This window comes from Chrysemys picta, chromosome 6, assembly GCF_011386835.1.
Source record: "Chrysemys picta bellii isolate R12L10 chromosome 6, ASM1138683v2, whole genome shotgun sequence".
NCBI lineage: Eukaryota > Metazoa > Chordata > Testudines > Emydidae > Chrysemys > Chrysemys picta.
In genome coordinates this window covers 25,811,644-25,825,459 of record NC_088796.1, presented here as the reverse complement: position 1 = coordinate 25,825,459, position 13,816 = coordinate 25,811,644, and the positions used below count along the sequence as shown (strand labels likewise).

Sequence of the window (13,816 nt, the reverse complement as noted above, 5' to 3'; positions counted from 1 at the left end):
ATGACACACAAGTAAGTATATTTCAGGAAAGATGTGGACAAATTGGAGAAGTCCAGAGATGAGCAACAAAAATGGTTAAAGGTCTAGAAAACATGACCTATGAGGGAATATTGAAAAAATTGGGTTTGTTTAGACTGGAGAAGAGAAGACAGAGGGGACATAACAGTTTTCAAGTACATAAAAGGCCGTAACAAGGAGAAGGGAGAAAAATTGTTCTTCTTAACATCTGAGGATAGGACAAGAAGCAATGGGCTTAAATTGCAGCAAGGGCGGTTTAGGTTGGACATTAGGAAAAACTTCCTGTCAGAGTGGTTAAGCACTGGAATAAATTGCCTAGGGAGGTTGTGGAATCTCCATCATTCGGGATTTTTAAGAGCAGGTTGGACAAACACCTGTCAGGGATGGTCTAGATAATACAGTAACTCCTCACTTAAAGTCGTCCTGATTAACGTTGTTTCATTGTTACATTGCTGATCAATTAGGGAACATGCTTGTTTAAAGTTGTGCAATGCTCCCTTTTAATGTCGTCGTTTGACAGCTGCCTGCTTTGTCCACTGCTTGCAGAAAGGGCAGGCCGTTGCAGCTAGCTGGTGAGGGCTTGTAACCAGGGTGGAACTGCAGCCCCCCTATCAGCTCCCTGTGCTGCAGCCGCCCAGCAGGCTATCAATTGCCGGCAGTTCAGCTGTCCCTCCCCCCACTGCCATGTGCTGCTCCTGCCCTCTGCCTTGGAGCTGCTCCCAGAGACTCCTGCTTGCTGTGCAGGAGGGGAAGGGGGAGGGCTGCTAATGTCAGGGTGTCCCCCTCCCCCATGCTCCTGCACCCTGCTTACACCTTCTCCATATAGAGCAACGAGGGGACACCTAGGGAGAGAGGCATAGAGAACTTGGGGCAGCAGCTGCTGTCTCAACTTCCTGATCCACTTAAAAAGACAATGCACTTAAGAGTGGGTCAGCTTACTTAAAGGGGCAGTGTGCATCTCTCTCTCTCTCCCACACACAAGGTGTGTATGTGTCTGTCTTGCTATGCTGTCTCCCCACCCTCGTGTTGCCTTGTGTGAGAGGCTACATTAACAACAATGTGTTAACGCAGCTGAGTGTTAGTTCATCATTTAGTAGTAAGGCATTCCCTGGGAAATATCCCTCCCTCTTCCACCCTCTAACTTCACCACCTCAACTAAGCTTCAGAATCATCATAGCCGTGAACTGTATTAAATTGTTTATTTAAAACATATACTGTGTGTATATCTATATAATATATAGTTTTTTGTCTGGTGAAAAAAATTTCCCTGGAACCTAACCCCCCCCCCATACATTAATTCTTATGGGGAAACTGGATTCACTTAACCTCGTTTCGCTTAAGGTCGCATTTTTCAGGAACATAACTACAATGTTAAGCGAGGAGTTACCGTACTTAGTCCTGCCTTGAGTGCAGGGGACTGGACTAGATGACCTCTCGAGGTCCCTTCTAGTTCTGTGATTCTATAAGTATTATATTGGCTCTGCAGTGTTAGTGGGAGTAAGTATCAGTAAAAAAAATTTTAGTTGCTTCTGTAAGAAGAATACACTTAAGGAGCAGCTTTAAGTAAGATGATGCAATTTTAATACAGTCACAGAACAGCTGCATAGAGTATTAACAGTGTATGTTAATAGAAACTTCTGGGGAGTGGTTAAAATCCCCTTTGTAGATCTAGCCAGAATCTGACAGCATTCAGTACAAATATCCATGCTGATTAATCCTAAAATGATCTGTCTAAATATGAGAAATGGTCCTCTGCACTAGACTTTATCAAAGATGCTTCGGTGAAACCACTGAAATTTTTAAGACAAGCTCGTATACGATATGACAAGACCCAAAAAAGGTATTCTACACAAGTCTCCAAAAAAAAAAAAAAAAAATCCCATTTGTCCTATGGAGAGTAAGAAGCTTTTGTCAGCCAGCATTAGCTTCTACAGAACTGAAGCCTCTATTTCAAAATAATTAAATTTATTTTTGTTGTGGTGGCAAAGACTATTTTCCAAACATGAAATGAGTGAATTCACCAATATCTTCTTAAGACTGCAGACAGTTCCATTTCCTCTGTGGCTGCTCTTTATTTTGGCAAGCTGCTGCAGAGGGAAAACTGCTCCTTTCCAAATTCTATGAGTAGCCAGGAAACTGACACGAATCAGCTCAATTTCATGCTGCAGCTGACTGACACAGCTAGGAGCAGAAACAGAGGCAGACACTGGAGAGAACTAAGAATTGGAGTCTGGGTAGAGGAAGGATTGCAGATATAACCCAGTCACTGCAGCCAGAAAACTGAGGAGAAAGAAGAGTACCAGAGACCCCCACACAACCCACCTTTGCAGTAAGAGGCTTTGGAGTAGAATGGGGAAGATGAGCGACTCACAGATTTTAAGACCAGAAGAGAACATTATAGTAATTTATTACAACTTGAATAACACAGGTCATAGAATTTCACCATGTGATGCCTGCATCAAGCCTATAACTTCTAATTGAGCTGGAGCATATCTTTTAGAAAAACATTCAATCTGTGAATGGAACAGAGAAAATGTTCCTTCTTCCTTTAAACAGCCAGGGGGAATTGGAGGGATGATTCAAATTTATTAATGGCCTACTACCTAGAGGCCTATATGAAAACAGCGATCCCAAATCAAGGTTCAGAATAACAACTTGTTGGAGAATCCAAGGAACCTCCTCTTTCCCAGCAATGCCCATATTTTTTAAGTCTTTGGCTAACAGGCTTATTCCTCTATTAGGTGTCTGGTAAAATTTCACAAGCCCTTGTACCGGGGATGGCTGTGAAGCAGAGAGAAAGATTGATGGAGAAAAATCTGCATGCCACTAAGGATTTGTTTAAATGCAAAATTGCACCAGTGTAACTAAAGGTGTGATTTTTTAATGTATTTAATTTGACTGCTGCTAAAAGCTGTTTGGACACTTATTTCAGTTGAAACCAGGTTTATTTTAGGTCAGCTTAAGTTGATTAGGAACAATTTTAAGCTAAATCAAAATAAACCAATCAAACAGAATAGGGTTTTGCAGCAGTTTAACAAAATCTGTTTAAAAATTAAACCAGAGCAACCTGTGTGCATAGACAGGCTTATGAGAGGTTTCTTGGGCAGTAGGAATGGAAGAAGAAAGGACAAGGAAAATATGGGGAAGGAGGTGCAGAACACCATGAGGGAAAAGTAAGAGAAATAGATGAAAGTTAGTGGGGGAAAAGAAAATGAACATTGAAGACAATGGAAAAGACTCACCACAACCTATTATATGATAGAAGAGAAAAAAGCTGAGTGAAACCATGCAGGAAAGTAAGGAATAAATGAAAGCAAGAGTGCTATAGAAAGTTACGTTTATAAGAATGTTTGACAAAATTTCAAAATTAAATGTTGTACAAAATAAACACAGAACAATAAATTCCTTTAAATTGGAGAAGCAGTAGTTTTGGGGAAATGGCAAAAGTATTTTTCACACTGGTTAGGCAGAATCTTCAGCCAGCAGCTGCCAAGTGAGACTTTTAGCTCCAGTTATGAGTGTTTTCAAATTTCACTGAATTACACCAAATTATTCAGCATCACACATCATGGAAACAGATTGTCTAGAAGATTTTCAAATGTTAAAACAGAACACACATGCAAAATTTGAACTGCAAAGGCAGTTTCTGAAAAATGTGGATGGCCACATGTCAAAAGGTTTATAAAAGAAATCTAGTTACTTTAACTACAGTCTCTCCATAGAGCTTATTTCCAATACTGTAAGAATATGATTCTAGAAACAAAACTGAAAAAACTGACAGATGCTAGTTTAGGGATTTACATTTTCCCCCACTAACAGAAAAAAAACATTTTCACTTTTGAAATATATCTAAGTGACAATATATTGCATGTTTCTATTTATGGAATACAAAAAAGGGGTAGTTTAAGTTCTATCAGAAAGAGTTTGAGATGAATGCATTGCTCATGTGTGGAAAAGCCATTAATCCCTAAATGGGCAATTTAATCATCACTAAAAAGTGCCATTACAACCTTTAGCCACCATGGGTTCTCTACATGCCACATATTACAGAAATCTAGTTTAGGAATATTTTTAGAATATTAATATATTGGTATACATAAACTGCATAGGGCTCAGAGGGTGCAAGAACCTCTAAAAATTATCTAAAATAGATACACATGACAAAATTATGATTTCAAAGTCCACTATCTTAGTCCCTTCCAAGGGTAGTGCTGGATCCCATCACAAAGCATAGAATATTCCTTCATCAATGGTATAAAGCTCCCATTTCTAATCTTGTAGGCTCCTGAGATATGAGACACAAAATTGTGATTTTTCATGTCTAGAAAGGTGTTATTGTTGCAAGACCCGGTCCTAAACCCCAGAAAGATAATTGTGTGGGGAGGCAGGAGTGAATTTCACATTTTGGAGAGGAGACATTTTTAAAAAAATAATTGGTGTTTTGAGCTGCTCAAAAGTTTGGAGATCTAAAATAAATTGTGAGCAGAGATTAGGTGTAGCAGTGAAAGGTGCATGATAAACTATAAAACCATGTGATAAATTTATCACAGATATCTCCATACTTATGTACACATACACGCACAACACACAAAGAGCATTACTTCATCTTACTGAATCAAGGCAGCTTTATAAGAAAATGTCTAAATGTCGAATCTGTGAGCAACTAGATATGCTATTTAACCAGCTAGCTATTAGCTATTAAGCAGTTAGCTATTTAAGCAGCTATGGGCTCATATGTATAAATGTATGTATTTGAAAGCGTCTTCTGCCATACAATTGATTTATCCTTATTTTGTGGCCTGACAGACTTATAGATGTTGACACATTATGACTCTTCTACAAGTTTTACATTCATTTAACATCTAAACACTTAAACATAATTTTTAACTTGATGGTAAGGTAGCTTTCACCATGTGGAGTTATAGTGTTTATCATCTAGATGAGCACTAAGAAACAAATTTGGTCATCCATCTAAATGAAGTGTTAATTCAATACAAAAATCACCCACCTAAAAAACACTGAATGACCTACAAGCTACACAAGTAAGATTCTGTCTACACTACGAATTCAACTATGTCAGCAGTCCAGGTTATATATCAGTTAAACTATCTTCAGTCTTTCAGCATAGATGGGATCAGACGGACAATGGTGTGTCCAAATTGAGCTCAAGGCTAATATGTTAAAACAACCACGCTGCTTTAAGCATATTGAGGGACAACCATGTAGTAGTATGTGGGTTCCCGCAATACTCATTTATAGTGTAGACTGGATAGATGGGTTCGCCCAATACAACTAGGTGTCCCTACTGAATCATATCATTCCATTCATTTTTTAAGAAGCTATAGGTTCCAGTAATAGTAAAAAGTCTTAGGGCTGCATTATACGTGCGTGTTTTGCACTGGTGTAACTAAATTGATTTATTTACCCCACTGCAAATCCCTAATGTAGAGGTACTTAAATCAGTTTAAATCATATTTATACCGTATCTATGCATGATTTAGTGTTTCTACATTAGGGATTTGCACAGGGGGTAAATAAATCAGTGTAGTTCCACCGATGAAAGATTTCTAATATTGACAAGCCTTTGCATAACAGATTATACAGAGTCAAATGGAAACAACTCATGTAATCAAACAGAGAAATAATTAGTTAGTGCTAGTTCAATTAGCTCAAATTTAAAAAATATGTATTCAATTTCTATCAATAGCAATATTAAAAAAATTTAAGAAGAGAGGGAACTTACTAAATGTAATACAAATTAACCTTAAAAGAGTCTTACCTTTATTTGATTTGGATGACTTGTTCTTGTTGGGTTTAAAACAAGAGCTCCTTGATTTATCTTCTCGGTCTTTAATAAATTTTTGTACATCATCCAAAGAAAGCTTTTGCAGAACAACTACAGGCTTAGCGCCTTTATTTAGATCTTCTACTAGCCCAATCTTCTCCACTTTGTCCTTTTGTTCACCCTTAATTTCAGTTTTCCTTGGCTCCTGAGTGACATTGCCATCTTTATCACGCTTGATTTTTGGAATAACAAAATGTTTCAATGCACCAGATCTTCCCCCCAACAAATAACTGGGAAACTCTGCCTTATTGTCAGTGTGTGGTTTATTGCTATCCACTTTACTCTTATTACCATCTGTCCTTCGTTCATCCTTGCTGTTGGGTGATTTAAAACCAGGTTTATCAAGTCTTGATTTACTAGAATCTCCTTTACTTTCCTGTTTAATACGAGGACTGTCTGGTCTTGATTTTTGTTCCCCAGAAGAGAACCTCTCTCTTGACTCACCAGACTCATGTCTATGTTTTCTTTCTAGTTTCTCAGCTTTTGAACTATCAGATTTAATCCCATGTTTGGAGTCATGCTCACTTTTGCTTGAGGATCTCAAATATTCAGGTCTTCTGATCTTGGATGGATCTCCCTTATATCTCTCTGATTCGCCCCTATCCTCAGATTTTTGTTTAAGGATCTCATGGTCACGCCTTGGAGTCTCAGGAATTGAACGTCCATCTGGTCTTTGTTTTGTTGAATCTGATCTACTTTCAGATTTTACCCTGGAGGGATCAGATTTAATTTCCTGTTTATGTTTAGATATTTCAGGTTTCTTCTCTGAAGATGGTTTACTAGAATCTCTTCTATTATCATGTCTATGTTTTGGTGTTTCGGGCCTACCTTCATTCTTCTGTTTTGGTGTTTCGGGCCTACCTTCATTCTTCTGTTTTGGTGTTTCAGGCCTACCTTCATTCTTCTGTTTTGGAGTTTCGGGCCTTTGTCTTATGTCCTGTTTGCCATTATTTTGTTTGCTTTCATTTTGTTTCACGTCCATCTGTCTGTTCTCATTTTGTTTTGTTTCCATCGGTCTGCTCTCATTTTGTTTCACATCCATTGGTCTGCTGTCATGCTTACTTTCATGTTTAGCGTCTATCTGTTTGCTCTCATTGTGTTTACTTTCCATCCATTTGCTTTCATTTTGTTGCACTTCTGTCTGTTTGCTCTCATTTTGTTGAATATCTGTCTTTTGACACTCAGAATCTGACTTTTTCCTAAGGGTCTCAGGATGGTTTTCAGGTTTAAATTTAAGAACGCCAACAGGGTCTTCTTGGGGAATAAAAACAGATCCATCATTACACTGTTTTATTTCTTCAGGCTTTTTGATGGTGTCTGAGTCCTGAGTTACAGTTGCCTGAGAGTCCACTCGTCCTGCTTGCTGAAGATCAATACTAACCATCAATGCTGGCCTTGACCCATTTCCGGCAGAACCTGTCTCCTGAGAAGCTGGTCTATTTCCTCCAGTAGCACCCCCAGCCTCCTGTGGATAAGAATCTTGTTTTCGCTTCTTCAAAGGCTTATCTGCAGATTGAAAGAAAAAAAAAATAATACACATGAAAGGATAAACCTCTAAACGAAAGATCCCCCAAAAAACCTGAAAAACAGTTTTCCTACACAAACATAGGCAACAAACCTACCCTATGAAAGTAAGTGTGTGTGCATATTCTGTAAACACATTTTCAGTATATTCATGGACTATGGTTAAATGTTAAAAGAACATGGAAGATAACATGCAGCATTCATAAATCAGCAAATATAAAGGTTAAAGTGTTCCTCTATAACCAGAAATGCTTTTTATGCATAGTGTAATACATTTTCTACTGCAGGACACAGTTTGATTCAGTGCACGTATATGGTGGGGAAGAAAGCAGAGTTTTGTAGCAAACAAGGCATAGATTCTCTCTGCCCTGTTCACTGTGGTGTTTGGATTGTGTGCAAACAGCTTAAGGGACTAACACTGAACAGTGAGAATAAAAAAAAAATAAATAAATAAACTACCACTTCTGGAGAAGTACAGTGGGAGAGTTGAGGACTGCACTATAATTCATATACACAAAGGGTCAGTATTATGAATTTCCAAACCTGAATACTTCACTTTGCAAGCTTAATTTTTTTAAATATTATTTTTGAATGAAATATATATATGCTCTAACTTCAATGACTTGATTGGACAATTAAGATGTCAATTTACGGTTTACAATTTACAAAATCAATGTATACTTAGAGTAGAATCCCAATAATTTTGGATTTAAAATAAGCAGCACCTTGTCATGGGGTAGATTATAAGAAGTCTATATAAAAATATTATATAGCATGTATATCATCTATTAAACCTAATTCATTACTATCAGAATTTCCCCACAAGGTATTCTAAATGAACATTCATCTGGTGGGTCCCTGAAACTAAAAACTTTACTTGCACTACAGCCCATACTTTCAGTCATCACAAATCTTTTTGTATTTTGCAAAACAAGACCTGAAATGTAGGGTCTGTTTTGTTTTTGTTTTTTAGCTTTTTAAATACCCAATTCTTTTCTGAATTTTCAGTTCTTTATTGCAAGATGGATTTTCCCAGCTTCACCTCAGTGTCAGAAGGGGAAAAAAAACCCAGACAAGATCAGGGGAAAAAACATAAAAAGGATAACCTTCAAAATCCGAGGGTAGGTGGAGCGATGAGATAAAACTCCACAAATTGGTAATCTTCAGAGGGAAAATTACAACCTCTGGAAGATTCTCACCCTGGAGAATAAAAAGCTTGAAGTATCTTCCCTAAAGTTAAAATGAGAGCAAAGTTGTAACAAGCAGCAACACGGTCAATAGCAATAATGTGAACAAGGGATTTTTTCTTCTTCATTTTTGTTCATATCTCTATCTACATATCTATAGAATGAGGACTTGGATGACTCTTAAAAATGCAACATCACATACAACATTCACGACTGCAGAAGTAAACAGCAAGCAGGTATAAAAAAACTCCACACAAAAATCGGCTAAAACTACAAATAAGGAACATTGGAAAATGTAAACAAAACCTTTTTTTGAAGGTGGGAGCGCTTTACTTTAGAAATAAGTTCTGGAGCAAAATGTTTGGAATAGGATTCCTTTCCAGCAGCTGAAGACAAGCAATAATGCATTGTAAATGCGTGATGAGAAGACCACATAATTGGCTTTGCATATGTCTATGAACACTCTGTATCCGGGCAGGCAGTTGTAATAACCTTGCCTCTGATCAACTGACCCTTTCCCCAGACTTTTAGTTCAGGCCAGCCAGGTAATAGTAATATGAAATGAACTCAGACATCCACTAGACCTTTTGTTAACAGCATTAACCAGCAGATTAAGAAACAAAATAACGGTTGGAATTTCTAACTGCTTTAGACTGCTCCAAGTAAGAATTCCAAAGACATTTTCACATTCAGTGTACAGAGAAGGACCTCCCTGAGGTGGGCATCAACGTATGAGAATAATGTAGGGAAGCTGATGGGCTCACTAAGATGGAACTCTGACACCATCCAGAGAAGTCACAAGGGCCTGAAGCTCATTTACTCCGCAAGATGAAGTTACTGAGGCTAGGAAAAGAGCTGAATGGCTCAAAAAGAACTTTTCCTTCAGTTTTGTCAAGATCAGAATAACTTTTTATGACACAGAAGGTTTTATAACAGGAGGCTGAAAAAGTTTCAAGCCCCTACAAACTTGACAAGAAGTTGTAGAGAAAAAGGTCTACCTTCAACTAGGTCATAATAGGCCAAAAGAGCTGTTCAATGTATGTGGGAGGACTTAGTCTAAGTTGGCCTCAAACAAGCAAAGAAGCTGGTCAAGCAGTTTTTGCATGGAAAGGGACTGGCAATCTTCTTTCTAGCCAGTGAAACCTTCACTAATGTTAAGATGCGCTGACGTTACATTCCTGCCCGAGTTTCTTAGAGAAGAAAAGAGACCACACCTTATTACTCATATCCAAATGTGGCTGATCTAGGACTCTGGCAAAAATGTTTCCCAATTTTTAAATACATTGACTGACCAAGCTCCATTTGGACAGGGTCTGGAACTATTAGGTGGATAGGGAGAGAAAAGGGTACATATACACTGGAGATTAGGACAGATTAAACAGGAAGGAAGTTATGTGGGAGATGCCAAATAGGAATGGGAACTAGGTTGGAGGAGTAATTTTTGACAGATGGTCTCTGGTTAGGATTTACTGGTTGATAGGGTTTATTGTTTTATATGGTATTTGTAGCCTGCCTGCAGTCCTTATTCATGCACTCTATGGATTACCAATTCAGTGTTGCTCAGAGGTTGCAATAAGGATTAAGATGTTACCATTAGACCTTATTGATGCTTCTTCCCAACCTTCGTCTCTTACATATCTGCCTTCAGCTAGCTGATTTAGTCCTCTAGCTAGTAGGTGTCTAGTACATTTTTAAAGACACAATCAGTTATTTAAAATTGTGGATGAAACCTGACTGGATTACTCTGTATGCCGATTTGTCTAATTGTCTCCAGATGGATACCCGGGGTCTAGCATAAGCAACGGGAGGATCAGCAAGCTAAAGTGGTTCTCCTGGTTTTATTAAATCAGGAATGTAGGCAGTCTCTCACACTAAAATTGGATTTATTCAAGCATGTGGTCTTCTTGCTTATAGATCAAAAGAGATAAAGTGGGAGTATTGCTAGGATTCTCTTCTGTACCTCACATTTTTTGAAGGTGACTAAGGAGGACACATAGGAAAGAATCAGTTGCTAATTATTTTGGGTGATTGCGGATGGCTTTTCTGTATTGTTTCATAGCTGCTCTAAAAAACACAGGAATAAACCACGTAGATTGGGGCTCATGCCTACAGCTGGTCATGTTATAAATTCTGTTTTTGAGATGGGATGATAGAATGGGGATGGTGAGGCTTACACCTTTTGTCACGTTCAGACTTCCTTCATCTTGAGGAGACAATAATAGGGAGTCTGTGAAAGGACATAAGAGAGTTCAACATTGCTGCGGAGTCGGACAAGTGTAGTTTTCGCAGCATAGTTTTGAATGGATTGGAGGCTCCATTATTGTTGAAGATCTGCTTAGACTATCAACTCTTTGGTGCAGGAACTGTGTATTTCAGGTTGTGGTGAGTCAGTTCTAGCATAATTTAGTATCCATTTAGTCCAGTCTTCCCCAGCTGTTTTTAGTGTGGGTTTAGGCTTGAATATGGCACAGAAATGGCTCTTAAATTCATCCACCATTCTTTTGTTCCTGAGAAGAGCAGAAGCTTGATTTAGATGATTATTCATACAAGACTCCATAATGCTACCCCACCTATTCAATACTACTAGGAGAGGCAGTGAGATGGCCTGAGTACTTGCTTTCCAAGTATATGGCTACGACTGGGTGACAGCTAACTGTGTGAAACTAGTCTGGATCAGAGTGATGTTGGTTAGCTGGAAAAAAGACCAAAAGAAATAGTAGAGATGATATCTTCACAATTTCTCTTTCTCCAGGTTCACCATCTAGGAATTTTGTTAGCTCTCTTGCATACATCACGATAGCAGCAATGAAAACGTCTGCATCGTTTTCATCTTTGCTTTGTAAGGAAGTTTAGACCTTTCCTATCAGATATGGATTTTGTCACCCTCTATCCATGCCTGTCATCTCCAAATTGGGAGTGCACCTAAGTACCCAAGAAACATCTACCTGTCCACAAACATGATCTCTTAACAGCCATGTCCCACTGGAACTATGAAACTATAACACAAGGGGGCCTACCTCTCACCTCCCCAAGCAGCAGCAATGTGAGAAGCTGGAAGTAGCAGCAGCCACTGCCAAAGTTAAGTGACTTAGTAATATAATATAATAATATATGGAGATATATCTATCTCATAGAACTGGAAGGGACCTCGAAAGGTCATCGAGTCCAGCCCCCTGCCTTCACTAGCAGGACCAAGTACTGATTTTTGCCCCAGATCCCTAAGTGGCCCCCTCAAGGATTGAACTCACAACCCTGGGTTTAGCAGGCCAATGCTCAAACCACTGAGCTATCCCCCCCCGCAAAGTACTATTTAAGACCGTTACCCAGTGCTAAGGATGCTGCCCAAATTATAAAATTTATAAAGACAAACCACTGAGCTATCCCTCCCCGCAAAGTACTATTTAAGACCGTTACCCAGTGCTAAGGATGCTGCCCAAATTATAAAATTTATAAAGACAAAACACTGTTTCTTCTCCAACAAGCTTTTGTCTGTCATTTATCACTGTCTACGTCCAAACAAACAAAAATCAGCACAATCTGACAATAATGAAGCAAAAATTAGTGTACTGTAGGTCAAGTACATCCCTTAGGTTTTGAGATTTGAGCTTCTCCTACCCAATAAAACCTGCTGGATGAAAGACTCTCTCACTAACACAGAGAGGTGGTGGTGGTGAAATCAGACCTACTTGTGAATTTTTTTCTTGAAACCTTTATGCCTGACAGTCAAAAAATAGGAAGCACCTTTTCCCCTTGAAAGGAGACAGGGAAGGTCTTATGGAGCCATGCCTGGCCTTACAAACTGCCACTAGCACCATCTTCCAGAATGATAGCTTCCAAATTTGAAAAAATATTAATTATATACACTTTATTTTTTAATTAAAATTACTTCAAAAGAATTCATCTGCAAGAAACTTATGGCCTTTTTTATAATAATACTCAATTTTCTCAGTCACACTGTTATGGTTATACTGAAAATTCTCTTAGTGAGGATCCTGCTGTTACATACAGAGGGTCTAAGATTTAAAAAAAAAAAAAAAAATGCAGGTAGGATCAATAACCTTCTTAGCTTCCTATTGTCAAATACTCAGGATTTCAGAGAGGCAAGCTCACCTATCTATACAGTAACTGGAGTTCGTAGAGATGTTTTGTCCTTATGGGTGCTCCACTTCTGGTGTGTGCACGCAGTTGTGTGATTTCAATCAAAGATTTTTGTCAGCATTCCCTATAGATAAGGCCCTTCTAAATTCACAGTCCATTTTGGTCAAAAATTAGTCATAGGATTTTAAAAAGTGTAAGTTTCATGATTTCAGATATTTAAATCTGAAATTTCATGATGTTGTAACTGTAGTGTTAATGGGGAGGTCACAAGGTTATTGTAGGGGGGGTCATGGTATTGCCACTCTTACTTCTGCACTGCTGCAGGCAGCGGGCAGTCAGAGAGTGGCAGCTGCTGCTAGGAGCCCAGTTCTGAAGGCAACGCCGCCGCCAGCAGCAACACAGAAGTAAGGATGGCACAGTATGGTATTGCCACCCTTACTTCTGCATTGCTGCCTACAGAGCGGGGTCCTCAGCAAGCAGTCACCACTCTCTGGCCACTCAGCTCTGCAGGCCGCAGTGCAGACGTAAGGGTGACAATACCATGACTCCCCAACAAATAACATTACGCCCCCCCCAACCCCACCCCACAACCTCCTTCTGGGACCCCCAGTTTGAGAATGCTGCTCTCCCCCATGAAATCTGTATAGTATAGGGGGAAAGTACACAAAAGACCAGATTTCATGGTCTGTGATGCATTTTTCCCTGGACGTGAATTTGGTAGGGCCCTACCCAGGGGTCTGTGCCTTCATCTTACATACTGTGAGTGTATAATAGGGAAGGATGGACCTACTGCTGCTCCAGTTGCTTCTCAACCATGAAGTCCAGGGGGGAAGGACTCCAGTCACAGAGGGGAAGGATGCAGGTAGTGGAACACCCATAGATACAAAACATCTCTACAAGTAACCTCCTCCTCCTCCAAGTTATTGTCCCGATGGGAGCTCTACTTCAGGTGACTCAAAAGCCATCCATGAACTATGGAACGGCATTCTGAGGAGGCAGATTCAGTACAGTCTGGAGACTCGTCTCACCAAAGGCTGCATCTGCCCTGGAAACACGCATGATAGTATAGTGCTGGGAAAATATGCACAAACAACTGTCTGCAATGAGTATGTTCTTAAGTATGGCTGTAGAGATGCATTGTGCC

The 13,816-nt window shown here is 39.3% G+C and overlaps 1 protein-coding gene across 11 annotated transcripts in view; it reads right to left on the bottom strand.

The window, feature by feature from the left end:
- NIPBL (NIPBL cohesin loading factor) overlaps positions 1-13,816 on the bottom strand; it is a 299,958-nt gene that overhangs the window by 105,078 nt on the left and 181,064 nt on the right. For 10 of the 11 annotated variants that reach the window (XR_010602148.1, XM_008168695.4, XM_008168692.4 and 7 more), the window contains one exon: positions 5,798-7,369. The exons of the other annotated variant lie outside the window; for it this stretch is intronic. Coding sequence is in view for 9 of the 10 variants with exons in the window: in XM_008168695.4 (XP_008166917.2) it covers positions 5,798-7,369 (1,572 nt within the window). In the remaining variant the exon portion in view is untranslated. The remainder of the gene's footprint in view (positions 1-5,797; positions 7,370-13,816) is intronic. 11 annotated transcript variants of the gene reach the window in all.